Source organism: Nannobrachium achirus (assembly GCF_963921795.1).
Source record: "Nannobrachium achirus genome assembly, chromosome: 3".
Lineage (NCBI taxonomy): Eukaryota > Metazoa > Chordata > Actinopteri > Myctophiformes > Myctophidae > Nannobrachium > Nannobrachium achirus.
The window spans coordinates 28237051-28253179 of NC_137812.1; the positions used below are offsets into that span (position 1 = coordinate 28237051).

Here is a 16129-nt window from a genome sequence, read left to right on the forward strand (position 1 = left end):
GTCAAGACCAATTGCCTTTAGTTTCTCAATCAGAATAGAGTGATTTACGGTGTCAAATGCCTTCTGGAGGTCCATCATGACCATGCCGCAATATTTGCCCAAATCTGCTTCGTGTTTGATTTGGTCAGTCAAATACAGAAGGCATGTGTCAGTGGAATGGGATTTTCTGAATCCAGATTGGAACTCGTAAATCAGATTATTCTCATCAAGATATCTTGCAATCTGTTCGTAGACAATTCTTTCCATGACTTTGGATATGGAACTAAGAATGGAAATGGGACGGTAGTTGCCAGGGTCTACCTTTTTTGTGCAGGGGTGTTACTTTTGCTAGTTTGAAGTCCTGGGGGACATGACCCTGTTCGATAGATAGGTTAATTAAGTGAATAATAATTGGAGCAATGGAGGCGGCTGAGTCTCTCAGAAATCTTGCGGGAATTTTATCAAGGCCAGTGGCCTTGTGTTGAGGTAGGGCACTCAATTTTTGGAGCTGTGTGGAGCTCCCTATACGTGGCCGTGTGTGTGGGTCTGTCTGTCTGTCTGTTTGTCTGTTTGTCTGTCTGTCTGTCTCCGGGTATGTAGCCTGCAGTAACCTTTTCTGGCCACACATGTTAAGGGAGGGGCGCTGTTGCACACACACACACACACACACACACACACACACACACACACACACACACACACACACACACACACACACACACACACACAGCTCCACTTCGAACAGAGGTTCGATTTTTTAAACACTTCGTCAGTTGTCACCGTGGCGAGTTTAAAACTATCTTTGCTAACCCCCAGTTTTTTTAGTGTTTATTAACAAACTTTTCACCATACTGCCCAGATGGGGAGACCAGTCTTTGGACCAGTGAATGGGCTGTGGTGGTAAAGGTTTTGTTAAGATGGGTAGCCACTTCACATTTGTCAGAAATTAAAGTTTTGATGTTTATGTTATGGCATATGGTTTTAAGTTTTAAGCCTAATTGGTTGTTAAGCAACTTCCATAGGTCACGTGGTTTGTTTTTGTATTCTTCGATTTTGTCGTCCATGTAGTTTTTTTAGGCGGATCTAACTAGAGCGGTTGTCTGGTTTCACATACTGTACAGTTAAAGTGCATACATTACATTACATTACAGTACAAAACACCACGGCCTGAGTTCAACAAAGTAACGGATAGTGGAATGAATGAATATTTGTATCTGTTCAGATATCTTTTCTTGTTTTTTTACGGGGGCTCTCTAGGAATTCTTTTCTTAGCTTGTCTAATTACAGTTTCCTCAAAAGGTGCTTGGAGGGTGGGGTGCTCCCTCACACCCCATCATTGCAGTGTGAGCTAGTATATTGATTAACGATTTTGACTTCACAGTTAAATTACCAAATTTTACAATTTGGCTGTGGACCCCAAAAGGGTTTTCTGGGGTGCATCCCCAGAAGAGAAGATTTGTGTTACGGTTAAAAGAGTGATGTTATATTAACTACTTGAAACCCTGGAACCCTCCCAAGGACCCCTAGGGGCCCCCGGACCCCACTTCTAGATTCACATTCCCACCCAGCCCAGCCCAAACATAATCATAGCTGTTCCCCCATGGCCCTGTGCCTTTTCATACAGTACATGTGCACAACACTAAAACATCACATAGGGGCCTGATTGAGATTTGCGCTCCATTGAGCACAGCAGGAAAGTTATAGGCCTATAGTGCAGCTTTAAACTAAAGATATAACTTGCCTACTGCAGTATCTTCCAGCTTTTTTATTTGTGTCTTCTATGTATTTGGACACTTAGTACCCAGATAAATGATTTGTTGTTTGCATTTAGTGATGGCTTCCTAATCCTGTTTGTTATATATTCTGCCCCTGAGTCAGGCCTTTCATGCTGTTGTTTGTAAAAGTGTAAAACAAGTGTAAATCCAACTATCCATTTACTCATTGTGTTTAGTTTGGACAATTCTAAGTCTTGTTTTTTCCTTCTTACTTTATTCACAAACATCAGAATGAAGGACCGTGTGATGTGTGCCTTCTTTAAACTCATGGTGAAACCATTTTTGCATGCAGGGCGTATAATGATTTTAGCGAGACGCTGTGAGTTTGTGTTATTGTAAATACTGACATTTCTTTGGATGAATGGGTTTTGGGTTCTGGTCAATTTGTGTGTCCACTGGATCTTCTCAGAAACATAATGTTTTTGACCCATAGAGCCGTGCCAGCGAATGAATAAATGTGGATCAGAGCGGATAAATATTTAGATCTCCGTGGCTGATGGACGAGACAAACTCCAGCTTGAACGGCTCCTTTTGGCTCGCCTACCCCCATTTCCCACCCCCAGGACAGGACACGGGGTAACAGTTTAAAAAGGCATTTCTCAAACGTGTGTCCATTGCGACATCTCTCTATTAGCATGATACTGCTTCCAAGTTATATCACTTAAGCCAACACCCTTAAAAGAATAATTACAAGAACCGTAGGTCCACGGCATCTTGGTAACATTGTGTTTATTTGTACTGGAAAACGCATAGCTTGTACTTTGCTGACGTGCATCCTGTAGCATTGGGGGTCATTTGAAAAATGACAGCTTGACTTCGAACTTAGATTTCCTTTACAACAATTCAAGGACTGCTGTTGCTTTTTTCTAACAGTCCAGGCCTTCAGTAGAGGCTAATCCCTTGTGTAGGCCAATAGCGATTACAAAAATGGCTATATTTTTGACAATTTAAAGAGGTGGTGCCATAGTTTTGTACTTTTTCTGTGTTGTATATGTCTAATGGAGTTACTCTTTACTTACTCTTCTCTAATAGACCCCCAGGTGTGGTTATAATATGCAAGTATCTCATCCCTGTGTATTTTTGGTTACTCCCTGAAAGCTGAAAGCCTGAGTCAAAATACACTGATATAAACAGTAAGACGCCAAAGGGCGAAAAGCGCACACACATCCGCCTCGGTGACAGCAAACTGCTGGGCGAGCACTGGCGCTTTGGCATGGGATCAACTTTCCCTCTGCGTCTTAAAATGATTATTGGCACTTTGGCTGGTGTGTGCGGCTGCTTCTTTGTCTTCTAAAGACTATTAATGTGATCAACTTTGACCAAAAGAAATGCACAGACATCCCAAATATGGAGATGACTGACGTCATGATTGATGTCATAAACCACATGAGACTGAGACTGACACAATTATGTCCATATAAGGGCATTCCCAGATATGGGCTTAATATTGATGACATCAGGGATCTCCATGGGCATAAAAGGGACAAGGATGGAATTAATTTGCAAGTGTGACTCGCCTTGTAGTTGGTTGTTTAAGTTGGACAAAATGTGGACAAAATGTCTGTGGCCATATTTTCCCAAATATAGATGAGCTGGATGAGGTGTCACACATTGTGACGCACATGGGCTTAATATTGATGACATCAGGGATCTCCATATATGGGCATAAAGGGACAAGTGTGTGGCTAACTTCAGCTGGGTCACCAGACCAGATCCACCACCCACCTGACAACCAGGCATACTTAATGAGCATTTTGCCCTATAGTTCCAAACAGACAAGGGACTCATGCCCCCCTGCGATCTGGTATGGTCTCATGCTTACCTTTTATATTCCATCATACAAGTCACCGGAAATATCTACAAGCTCACAATGCTTTTCAACGTGCCCTTGTCAGCTTGTATAGATCTATTTTTTGCTGTCTACCTCTTAACATTGTTTGGCACCAATAAGTTAAAGGACAACTTTAGTTTTTTACAACAAGGTTCATATTTTAGATTGTAATTAAAGAATATAAAAGATGAGTGTTAAAATGATTGAATTTACTTCTTTCTATTGTTTTAGAGATTCTTATTTCAGTGCTTGGGGGCATGCGTACAAGTGGCTAAATATGACATTTTACACAGAATAAGCCCATTCCCAAGATACAACGCAACCTTTAATGGTTGGATGTGACTAGAAAATGTTACTGTAAATAGCAATATAGAAACTGCTGGCTTATTGTGTCTAAAAATATATATTTAGCCACTTGTACGCATGCCCCCTTGCGTACGCATGCCCCACATTTTAGCATGCTAAACGCAATAAAACAATAGAACGAAGCAAATGAAAACATTTTAACACTCACTTTTTCTTTTCTCTAATTACAATCTAAAATATGAACCCTTGTTGTAAAAAACTAAAGTTGTCCTTTAATCTGTTTGTTTGTTTGTTTGTTTGTTTTCGTTTGATTGAGTCTACAGATGAGAGAGTGACAGGAATGATGAGAAATGCATTTGGAAACATGAATTGAATTCAAGCCCATGCACAGTATGACGAGCTCTTGCATATAGCATTCACCACCAGTGCGTCCCAGGTTCCCTGTGCACCATGCAGGGATCAGACGTTGCCAAGGACGTGATGGCCATTGGGAAAAGTGGGACAACTCCCGAACGGCCGGTTCATTCCCGGCCGGTCCAGGCCGGCCATTAGGAAAAAATTAAAAATAAAATGTCGGCCTTCGTTCCATTTTGGGGGCTGGGCGGCCAACAAAGTAAATCGTCACTGTCGGGCAGAAACCTCGTATCTCCAAGTTTCAAATGTGTACATTTTTTCGCAAAGCAAAGCCCTGCTTCATCATACAAGGCCGTCGACACAAAAGTAGTGAAAACAGCAGATCTACAAGCACACAACGCCACACGGTGCGAGGCGTTGTGTGCTTGTAGATCGCTGTTGTAGATCGCTTGTAGATCGCTGTTTTCACTAGTTTAGTTATTTTAACTAGCCCTTACCCGTTCAAAGATATGAGCTCCGAAATGATGTGCAGTGTGTGGGTTATGGGATGTGCACTGTGCACACAGTATATGAGGGATGGAAAGTAACTTTAACTGGTGCTTGCATGATAATATGTAGGAGCATCAATGTAAGAAATACCCGTTTCGTTTAATGGGGCTACAGAGATACTGTCCCCCCCCCCCCCCCCCCCCCGCCCGCCCGCCCGCCCACCCGTCTGCACACACACACCCCTACCTGCACACGCACGCACACACACACACACACACACACACACACACACACACACACACACACACACACACACACACACACACACACACACACAGAGCTGGTTAAACATGTTGCCTCATGCTAGATGCAGAATAGATATGCCTCATGCTAGATGCAGAATATATAGTAGATACACCATAAAAATGCTAATATACAGCATACGATTTGTGAAAGTGACAAAGTGGCTTCACAGTTATGTCAGGTGTGTTCATATGCTAATGGTGATGCGATTTCAGATCAATTGCTCCAGCCACTGAGGAGAAACGCTGTTTCAGACAGACAGACAGACAGACAGACAGACAGACACTCAGACATTCGCAAAATTATATGTTTGATGATAAATACAAAACAAACTGTTTTGGACATACAAGGTTTCCACCCAACAACAACGAAATATAACTTATGTAATTGGCCCACTGGCTTGTCACTTGTCATGATCTGAAATGGCAAATCTTTGAGTAGCAGCAGCGCTATGGAGAGAGATCTCTCTCTATAGCACGCAATTTTGAGGGCCTCTCCAACTCTTTTTCCCGGGCTGAATCAGGGGCCCAGCATGTCCCTGCCAGTGCGTCCCAGGTTCCCCATGCACCATGCAGGGATCAGACGTTGCTTTTAAACCACTTTACCCTCGTCATAAGCGGGCCTGTTTGGAGCCTGTGTGCGTTGTCTGGGCACGTCTGGGACACCTGAGACTTTCATTGATATGGTCGCTAATGGGTGGAGCGCTTATTACTGAGTCATAAGAGTCTCATAGGGGAGTTGTGGACTCTGCTCTGCACATATAGGTCTTACAGTAAGTTACATATGTTACTGTCAGTATAGGTGCTTTCTTTGACACGAGAGAGAGAGAGAGAGAGAGAGAGAGAGAGAGAGAGAGAGAGAGAGAGAGAGAGAGAGAGAGAGTGTGTGTGTGTGTGTGTGTGTGTGTGTGTGTGTGTGTGTGTGTGTGTGTGTGTGTGTGTGTGTGTGTGTGTGTGTGTGTGTGTGCGTGTGCGTGTGTGTGTGTGAGAGAGAGAGAGAGAGAGAGAGAGAGAGACAGAGAGAGAGAGAGAGAGAGAGAGAGAGAAGTCTTGTGGTCTGGTTATGACAGGGACAATTTCAGAACAGGATTCATGGGGGAAAATGTTCTTCATTTCTTTTTCACCTGAAAACAGTATTCTTTAAAATTATTGTCTCTTGGGATAGTGTTGCTAGCAAGAGTTCAGTCAGTGACTGTGTACTTGAACTCGAATTGAACGGATGCAGGAAGTTAACATTTTAATCATTTTAATAAGTTCACACATTCACTCATGAGTGTGGAAATTGACCTATGGGTCCATTAAGGTCCATTTTTACAAGCAGGATACTGTCCAGTGCTTTTTTGGGGGTCATAGATTATTATTTATAATAATAATAATTATTATTTTTACTGTTTGTGTAACATTGTTTTTCCTCCAAAACGTGCACCAAAATGATACTTTATGTAGCCAAAAATACAATTTGTCAAAAGTTTAGAAACTGATCATAACATTTGTGTTGTTGTTGTGAACTTGGAAATTCCTTTTGTAAAATCAACACTATGAGCTTCATCTAAAACAATGTTAATATAGGCTAAATGTCATCTTGTAGGCAAGCATATAGAGTAGATAATTAAATTGGCCTTTTATTTACAATTCCATTCCTGCATGGCATGACATTATTTAAATAGGCTAAACCTACATTTCCGGGAGCAATTAATGAATGGCTTAATGCCTTGGAATTTACCTCAGTGAAATGCATAGCAAGGCAACGTATATAGCCTGGGTCCAGGGGGTTACTTTACAAGTTACTTTACAAGTTACCGTACTTTAAAATATAAATCCATGAATGTCTCTTTGTCTATCTGTTTGTTTCTTATGTTGTTAAATTACATTAAATAACTACAAATGCAAAATTTAACAAGGTATTATAATTATATTCTCCAGTCCTTTATTCTCCCCATCTTGACAGAATAGTAGTCTATATTCCCAGGTTCCGCAGGTCAGCTGCACAGGTGCAATTCATTATTGTTAATTGTGGCACGTTTACTATATTATGCCAAGTTTAGCCGCGCTTGAACAACTGTTCCAGACTGCCATATCCAGCCCAATAACCATAGAATTTTTTTTTGGGGGAAAAAAATAGAATGTACTTCTTAAAATAAATGTATCATGCCTGTTGCTAAGGCATGGCAACATGACTGGTCAACAGTCATGTTGCCATGCCTTACCTTTTTTCTGAACTGACGCCACTGCGTATCATTTAGTATCCTTGCAGAATAATAAATAGGCTATTGTGGGGCGTGAAATGCAGTTCCCAAATATGTTCAATATTTACATGGAAATCTTGTAAGAACTGGGGAGAAACAAAAACAAATACGTTTTGTGCATCATTTATTAACCATTTTCCCTGCAACTCACGAATCTCATAGTTTTATTTGTGTTCGATTTACGGATATGTCTCTCAATTACTTCAAGGTAGGGCCTATTTGGCGTTGGGTCAAAGTAAAAAAATAATGCTTTAGAATTAAGAGAAACTGAATCAAATTACACAGAAACTGCTTTGCAAACACGTTTAAAAGTTAAATAGGCCTAGAATTATTGAAAAGCGTAAATTGGAATAATCTTTCACACTTTGATAGATCAGAACTGATAATTCTGCAGCTGCTATGTGATGACTACAAACATCGCCAGAAGGGGTTGTGATTGGCCTAGTGTAATTGTAAACAAATTGGCAACCATGGCGTCCATTGGTAAAGATTGGCAGATAGGTCTATTGCATAGAACGCTGTTGTTGGGTCTGATTTCTATATATGAAACAGCTGAACCTCTCATTTTGTATAGCATATAGGCTATTGGAACATAGCCTATTTGTGTTTAAGACGTACGCCGTGACGCAATTAGTGGCGTCTTATTTTATAAGTATATTTTGTATTTGTAACATCCGACGTGAAATAGCCTACAGCTAATAGGCAATTTTTGCCATTTCACTTTACTGATTTTTGGACATTCACTTTCTGAAGATACCCTATGTCCTATAGGAGGCTATAGTGGACAAATTAAAAATATTATTCTGAAATAACGAGACCGAGCAATAATTCCCTGATTACAAGTGTGATAAATAATATAGCCTAATAATATGATGACGATGATGATGATAATAATAATAGTCTAATAATAGGCCTAATAATTAATAATAAATATAATATGTTAAAATGTTAAAAACTGTTTGAGTAGGAGTAGCCTATTGGAGATTAAATAGGCTAAAAAGCGACGTAGCCAAATTCTGTGGTTGCGGACTTGCGGTCGGTGGCGAGGCGACGCCGCTCTGTCGCCAGCCTTATTTACATCCATCAAGTGTGTGTCCAATAGCGGTGACAGCAGGTATGCATACACGGCAGCGCTACGGCTGCAGACACACTCCACGCGGCTTATCAGCGGGTGCCAAAAAGCTCTCCTTTTGTTTACCTCTCAATTAATCCCCCATTAGTAGCAAGACAGCATTTAAGGCATTCTCTGGCTGCCTTAAATCTTGTTTAGTCCCAAACAGGAGATTAGGAGGGGGAATGGGGCCGATAGAGCCATTAAACAGGTTAATAGAGTCACTGGCTGGTCCTAATAAACTGTCTCTAATGCGCTGACAGATCTCAATCTGTATGTGCATCGACTGCACTGGTGATGGGAGAGCTGCGCCTGATAGTCTACCATGATAAGGAGAGAGAGAGAGAGAGAGAGAGAGAGAGAGAGAGAGAGAGAGAGAGAGAGAGAGAGAGAGAGAGATTGATTCGATTGTGAGAAAGCTGCAGCTAAGATGAATCTTTATAGACTATTATGTATTAATGTATAGCCTGTTTATATTTTCTAATATCTTAAATACTTAAAAATAAACCTCTGGTGCACTGCGCGTCTTATAAGACCAATTACACACGCATTTGACCTATAGTTTATAGCATACAGGCCTATATGTCTACTAAACGACTCAATGCCGTTCCACAGGGTCCACTTGTTTCACTTTCCCACACTTTCTCATGAAGCACAGAGCGGTGCTCGCATTCAGCTTCATTTGGCCTTTGTCGCGATGAGAAGAACCATGCGCGTACAAGACTTTCTGTCCCCATACATCGAAGCCTCTACAGTCTACACAGCTCCCTTCAGTCGACAACTCAACCTCATTGTTTTAGGACAACATACACTTATGTTCGTTCTCTCTCTCTCTCTCTCTCTCTCTCTCTCTCTCTCTTCTCTCTCTCTCTCTCTCTCTCTCTCTCTCTCTCCAAAGTGGGCAAATCTGTCTATTTGTGCAATACACCAAAAATAAAAATGGAGTAAAACCGGTTTAAAATGCTGAGTAGACTTTAGACAGGCATGCATTAATGGATGTTAGGCTGAGGTCCTGTGAAAGTTTTTTTTTGGTTTTTTTTTTTTTTCGGTCGACGACTTATAAATGCCAATGATTTGACATTCTTTTCACAAATCATTTTGTGCATGTCAATTTTGTTTACTAAGGCAAGCAAATGTGTCACTTTCTCAAACTTAAGATGTTCAATTGGATTATAGGGATAAATCCATACGCATGAACCCAAAACCAAATTGAAAAAAGAAAAGGAAAAAAAAAAACACAACGCCAATTTTCCCACCGCGCGTCCCCTCAAATTCTATTGCCCATTTTCTCCATTGGGGTAAATGGTAAAACTTGTAGCAATAATACCCCCTCTTTCATACAATGCCCCCCCGCTGCCATAACCTCCAGCCTGGGGACCCCCCCCTCTCCACCCCAAATCAGAGAGCCATTCTTTGCAGACAAAACCCTCTGAGGCGAACAAAAGTGAGCACATTTTTCCTATTGCCCGCGCTCAGTTAGAACGCTGCCAGTTAGAAGAACGGGCTGGCTGTGCCTCAAATTGGAATATTAGGACGTCAATCTCACAGCCCTTGTCCTCTTTTGTCTTTGCTGAGTGCATTGGGCCTGCCTACCACACACCTTTTGTCCGCGAATCCAATAAGACCCATTATTTCCACTCTCCAACCTTGTTCCAGCTCCCACTTCGGGGTATTTTAGGTGCTTAATCGCGTCCTTAAAGCCCCTCGAATGGAGAATAACTTCCTTTTTCACAGCGCCTGACACCCGGACAATTAATTCAAGTGTGCGCCTCCCCGTGCGACACCTCTCCCCATGCCCCACAAAGCAGCTCTCTCTCTCTCTCTCTGCCTCTCTCCCTCCACCGTTTTGGAAGAAAAAAGAAAATATACGTGTTTTTGTGCAGAAATTGCCACTAGGCATATTTACTTTAAACTCGGCTCGTTTAATTGGCGTTTGACGAAAAATAGTGTTTTATGTATACTGAGTTTTGTGAATTTCACGAACGTATTGCGCTACCTATTTCATTTGGCCTCAAAAGGCTGAAATACAGTCAATTCAAATGCAAATATCCCTGCCTTTCTTTCTCATAACAGTCTCAACAAATGCTATAACGGCGAAAAGGGTCGATATTTGTCCATGTCCAAATAAAGAAGTGCACTTTATCTGAATCTCATTTCTTACATTTATTTGAATAGGTGTGAAATAGACTAAAAACAAATCGCTGTTTTGGACCAAAAAACACTTTAAGCAATAGGTAACTCTCTCCATAATATCATATGCATGTTAAAAGAAACATGAAACAATGACGTCTTATTGGAACCATTACGCTCCCTTAAAACACTCTTGTGCATTTTCGAAACAATGGCAATCTATAGTGCCAAACAGCCAGAATACCAATCATTATTGGACCAAAACTAAAAGATAAACTATAGGTTATTGCAATTAAATGCAGAAATATTGGTGAACAAATAGACCTATAGACTATAGGCTATAATTCGAAATATTGCCGATCTGAACTTGTTCTGAATTGGAATGGAATGCAACCATAATATCCAATTAACAAACAACACTGGTCTCAGTCAAGACGTTTCGACAAAATAACACCATTTAGTTCGACCCAAAGCGCTCAATACAAAAAGAAAGAAGAACAAAAAAAAACGAACAAAAAAGAATAAAAACAGACAACAACGTTCTCCTGGTAAATTCCGGGTTGTGAATGGAAGCTACCATGCCCGGATCCCTTGCAGTGAACCCTGGCACGGGGCAACGGTCGTCCCTTGGTGCGTCCCAGCCTGGTGGGGCGACGCGCTGAGGCCGCTCAAGTTCATGTTCATGAAGGCGTTGCCGGTGGCGGCGGGCTGCAGGGCGGGGATGCTAGTGTACGTGCAGCTGTAGTTAGCAGTGTTATAGGCGGGGCTGTTGTACGTGTAGCCCGGGTATCCGTTATAACCGTAGGGGCTCGAGCCGTACGGCGCGCCGGCGCCGTTGTAGGTCTGTGTGCCGCCCAGACACGGCTTGCCGTCTCGGACGAGCACCGGCACCGCGACGCGCCGCGGCGGCGGGTGGTGCTGCTGTCCCGCCGCCAGCTCCAGGCTCTTGTCCTGCCGCTGGCGCTTGCACTTGTACCGGCGGTTCTGGAACCAGATCTTCACCTGCGTAGAGGTGAGCTTCAGAGTATTCGCCAGGTGCTCCCGTTCCGGCGCGGACAAGTAGCGCTGCTGCTTGAAGCGGCGCTCCAGCTCGAACACCTGCGCCTGGGAGAAGAGCACCCGGGGCTTCCGCCGGGTCCTCTGCCGCTGCGCTGCCGGCCTCTCCGAGTCTCCCTGGCCGCTGTCCGCGTCCTCTGGCTCCTTGGAAGACAGCCCGCAGCTTTCTGCACATACATGGGGGGAGGGGGGAGATTTTATAAGAATTTATGGACTCAAAAAGAATAAAATGTAAGCAATCTTAAGCAAATCTTCCTGACATGAAGGCGGATCAGTTATGCTAAATTTGAATAAGCCTTTAAAGTAAAATTAAATCAAATAAAGTACTTTTACTGAGAATGAAGGCGGATTCAGTTAGCCTATGATTATGCTAAATTGAGGTGGCACAGAATTATTTTTGTTATATTTTTAAATTGGGAGAGAAAAAAATGACATAACATTATGAACATGACAAAGCAATTGTTTCGTGCAATGAGACGGCCGTGTGAGTTTGATGATGTTTATGTCGCCTCCTTTTTCGGTGCCATTTATTTTACAAGGCTCTTTAAACTAATTGTCGGTTTATGTTCCACACATCATAACAGGTCCGTGCGTGAAGAAACGCTGCCGAACCACTAGAAATTGTTTGACATGCCAATACTTTAATAGATCCGTCTAAAGCCCTCGACATAATGGCTTCAGACTTCCATCATTTGATGGATCTTTATTTAGAAAAAGAAAACGTGTATTGCCTCGTTATGCCTGGCAGGCGGAGATGTAAGGCCTCGAGTCCCAATTTATACTCCACGGCACTTTATAATTCATGCAGCACTCTATTTGTGCTGATTTGTTCAACACACACACACACACACACACACACACACACACACACACACACACACACACACACACACACACACAGGCATATATATATATATATATATATATATATATATATATATATATATATATATATATACATACTACTCACAGTATAAATTAAAGTGTAGCCTAGGTTGCCGCGGCCGCCTGATGCGATTTTAGAGTGTAATTCTAAGTAGATTACTGCATTTCTATTCACAAAAATGGTTCACCGTTGACCAAACACTTTGCATTTTGACGAGTTCTGCGCCCTAATTGATTAGCCTATAGTTTAGGCCTATGTTCTCAGTTAACTGTATAATTAGATATGATATTCACAACGATTCCTCCCTATTGTTCGCCTTTGTCTGGCTGAGACCATGGTCTTCTTCTTCTTCGCAGCGTGCATAAAACAACCAAAAAAAGCTTTTCACCACAGGCTCTAGCAGAGTCTGTCTGTTCCACTCACTTGTTGTCTCCTGGTCCCCCAAGTCGGCGGCCTCCAACTTGGGCTCGGCGAGGTTGAGTCCGAGTCCCGGGTGGACGTACATGATGTCCGGGGACAGGCTGGCCTCGGCGTGGCCCTCCCGCCCCGCCAGAGCGCTGAGGTACAGGCTCTCCTCGCCGTCGGAGAAAGAGGGACTGTCTCCTCCGGCCCCGGCCAGCATGCAGGAAGGCGGCGTTTGGAAATGCTGATGTACTTGTACTACTTGCTGCTGCTGTTGTTGTTGCTGCTGGGGCGACTGATGATCCGGGTGCCGATTAGACTGGTGGTGCTGAGATTGCTGTCGCTGCTGCCGCTGCTGCTGTTCCAGCTTGAGGATATCTTTGACAGAGAACGGCGTGGAGGTGAGAGCGCTCGGCAGCATCATGCTTTCCAGGTCCTGCTCCGCGCCAGCGTCAAGGAAGTGAAACCCGCCGAGGAACATGCACCCACCCCGCAGTTTAGAACGAATACTTCTGAAATAGACTTGCTTTTAGCAGCCCCGTGCGTGTTTGGGAGTCGTCGTATCACGCCGACGGAATCCCTCATTGCCCTATAAAGACGCACCAAAACATATCTCCTTATTAATTAATGGTCAGGGGGAGTTGGTTTTGATAGTCCGGAGCGCGCGTCCATGCAGGGCGGCCAGTCTCCTCTTTGACAGCTATGCTGTTTTTGTAAAGAGGAGTTTGGGACGGGACGAAACAGGCCCTCCGTGTGCGTCCTGTGATGTCATGTCAGTGGGGCGGGGTGTATGAAAAGGAAAGTGCACGGAATGGCACGAACCAATCAGTGTAGTGGGCTGAGTACAGGGGAGAGAGAGGGCAGAGAGAGAGAGGGGGGTAGAGGATAGAGAGAGAGAGAGAGAGAGAGAGAGAGAGAGAGAGAGAGATAGATTAAACGTCATATGAAGAAACCTTATTTATTGACTTCACAGATTTCAAAACAGTCAGTGATCCATATAAAGCTGCAGGACACGAAGGAACGTTTGTTTTGTTTCCAATTACTGCAGAAAATATTGGCAGACTTTGTGATGCTTCGCCATAAGACTGTATTGTGCATGTCTTATTCATTAGCCTAATATGATAGCTGGGGCGTTGTTTGTTTTTATTGCTAAATTGTGCTTTGGTAGTATCCAGTCCAATCTCAAGTATATAGGCTACACAAATTAACGCTCCACTGCGTGACCGCGTGCCACGTCAAGGTCAAGTGTCAGGTCTGCAGCCGCGCACATGAAGGTGATTCTATCATTTCGAATGTCCCAAAGTTTAAAGGTCAAAATATTTTGGAGACATGCTGCTCCATTTTTACGCACTGTGCGTAATGGAGCATAATAACGCACAGTGCGTAATGCACATACAAAAAGCTATTGCACGATACATGTGGGCCCGAGGAGTATGACCACAGGGGGGGTCCATGTGGTCATTGAGGGGGTTCCGAGGGCTCCCCTACAACATTACTTAGTGCTTCAAATCATTTTAACCACTAGATTGTCTATTTGAAGCTGAGCTATAAGCTCACAGTGCATCAAGAGAATCTTGAAGTGTGAAACATTTTAGGGCGTCCGCTGGTCTATCGGCCCAGGTGCATATAGTCTCTGATGCCTCAGAGCGTACGTGTCGCAGGTTCGAGTGCCGATCTCGACGACCTTTGCTGCGTGTCACTCCCCATTTCTCTCCTGTCATGTTTGTATGTCCTATCAAAGGCTAAAAAAGCCCCAAAAACAAATCTTAAAAAGAAAAGAAAATCATTTATTGTTTTTAACACAAATATTTTCAGAGATTAATTTTGGGGCTCCTTGACATGAAAATAGTTTGAGAACCACCGACTCTAGCATGCAGCAGCCAGTGCAGCAACCACCCCCCCCCCCCCCCCCCTCTCTCCCTCTCCCTGTCTTTATCAGGAGCGTGCTGTATTAATAACCACCAAGGACCGATAAGCAGGTCCCCCGGGGCAATTAAAATTCCTCCAGGAAAACTGACTGACGTTTTTAGCCGGGCCAATCTGCTCCCTATCAGCGCCCCTTTCCGTTTCAGAGGGACCCCTGTCCCCTGGCCTGGGCCTCTGTCACCTCTGCCTGCTCTGTCTGTTCCCTGCCTCTGTCCAGCTCACTCACACTTCACTCCCCAGTCCCCCAGTGATGGCCCGTGTGCTGCTTTTTCCTCACCAGACACAAGGCAGATATCTGGAGCCTGCCCTGCATGGCAACATGGACAGAGAACGGTCCAAAGTATAGGCTATAACAGGAGCGCGCGTGTGTGTGTGTGTGTGTGTGTGCAGAGAGACAGAGAGAGAGAGAGAGAGAGAGAGAGAGAGAGAGAGAGAGAGAGAGAGAGAGAGAGAGAGAGAGAGAGAGAGAGAGAGAGAGAGAGAGAGAGAGAGGGTGTAAAGCAAGTAGGCTACTCAATAGTCTGAGTACAATTTTGAGGTATTTTTACTGGAGTAGTCCTACTTTTCAATAACCTTTCCACAATATCTCAAACGCAATTACAACTATTTGAAAACGAGTAGGCTACTTTGTAGATTTTGATTATTATACAAAACCACTCCAGACCTAGAACTATGCACAGTATGCAGGCAATTTGAAAATAGCAGATCTACAAGCTCACAATCAGTGGAAGAGAGAGAGAGAGAGAGAGAGAGAGAGAGAGGGAGAGGGAGAGGGAGAGTGAGAGTGAGTGATGCAAATATGCGGCGAGCTACACAGTGAGTGGTTTATTGCTGTTTAAAACGATACTGAACATTGTTTTGACTATAGGCACCACAAATGGCCCATAATAAAGAACATCACAACTTTAAGTGACAGAGAGCCTGATCCAGTAGGCTATGCGCTGCGCTCCACACAACATCAGGCCTATCTTTGGCAGTGACAAACCGAGGGAGCCGGTCGGAAATAGAAAGATATATGTTTGATTGTGTTGCCTGATGGGTCGGGGTAGACAGGACGGCGCTCCGTCTAATTCGTGCTTTATCATCGCCACGACCACGTCCTCCTGATTCGAGAGACCCTCGTAAAAAATGTGCCAAACAAGTGCCAAACAAGGCCAACCGTCCCACACAGTGTTTAGACTGGCAAACGGGACTCGGGGCGCTGCTCTGTTGCGTCCATTAAATAAGCATTAAATCCAACGACGCCAACTTAAGCAATGTTGGGTTTTTTGTGTGTGTCAAATGTGAGGTCAAAACGAGCATGCTGTATGGCGAGAAAACATCAAGTCATAAATAA

The 16129-nt window shown here is 43.5% G+C and overlaps 2 protein-coding genes across 2 annotated transcripts in view; one reads left to right on the forward strand and one right to left on the reverse strand.

Moving 5' to 3' along the window:
- Positions 1-16129, forward strand: part of LOC308282154 (uncharacterized protein) — a 313805-nt gene that overhangs the window by 97453 nt on the left and 200223 nt on the right. The gene's annotated exons all lie outside the window — the stretch shown is intronic.
- On the reverse strand, positions 11097-13348 carry LOC308281912 (homeobox protein Nkx-2.5-like; the record flags this gene model as incomplete). Its single annotated transcript, XM_080722254.1, has 2 exons — positions 11097-11746; positions 12889-13348. The coding sequence occupies 2 exons, from the start codon at positions 13346-13348 to the stop codon at positions 11097-11099; spliced, it is 1110 nt and encodes a 369-aa protein (XP_080578380.1).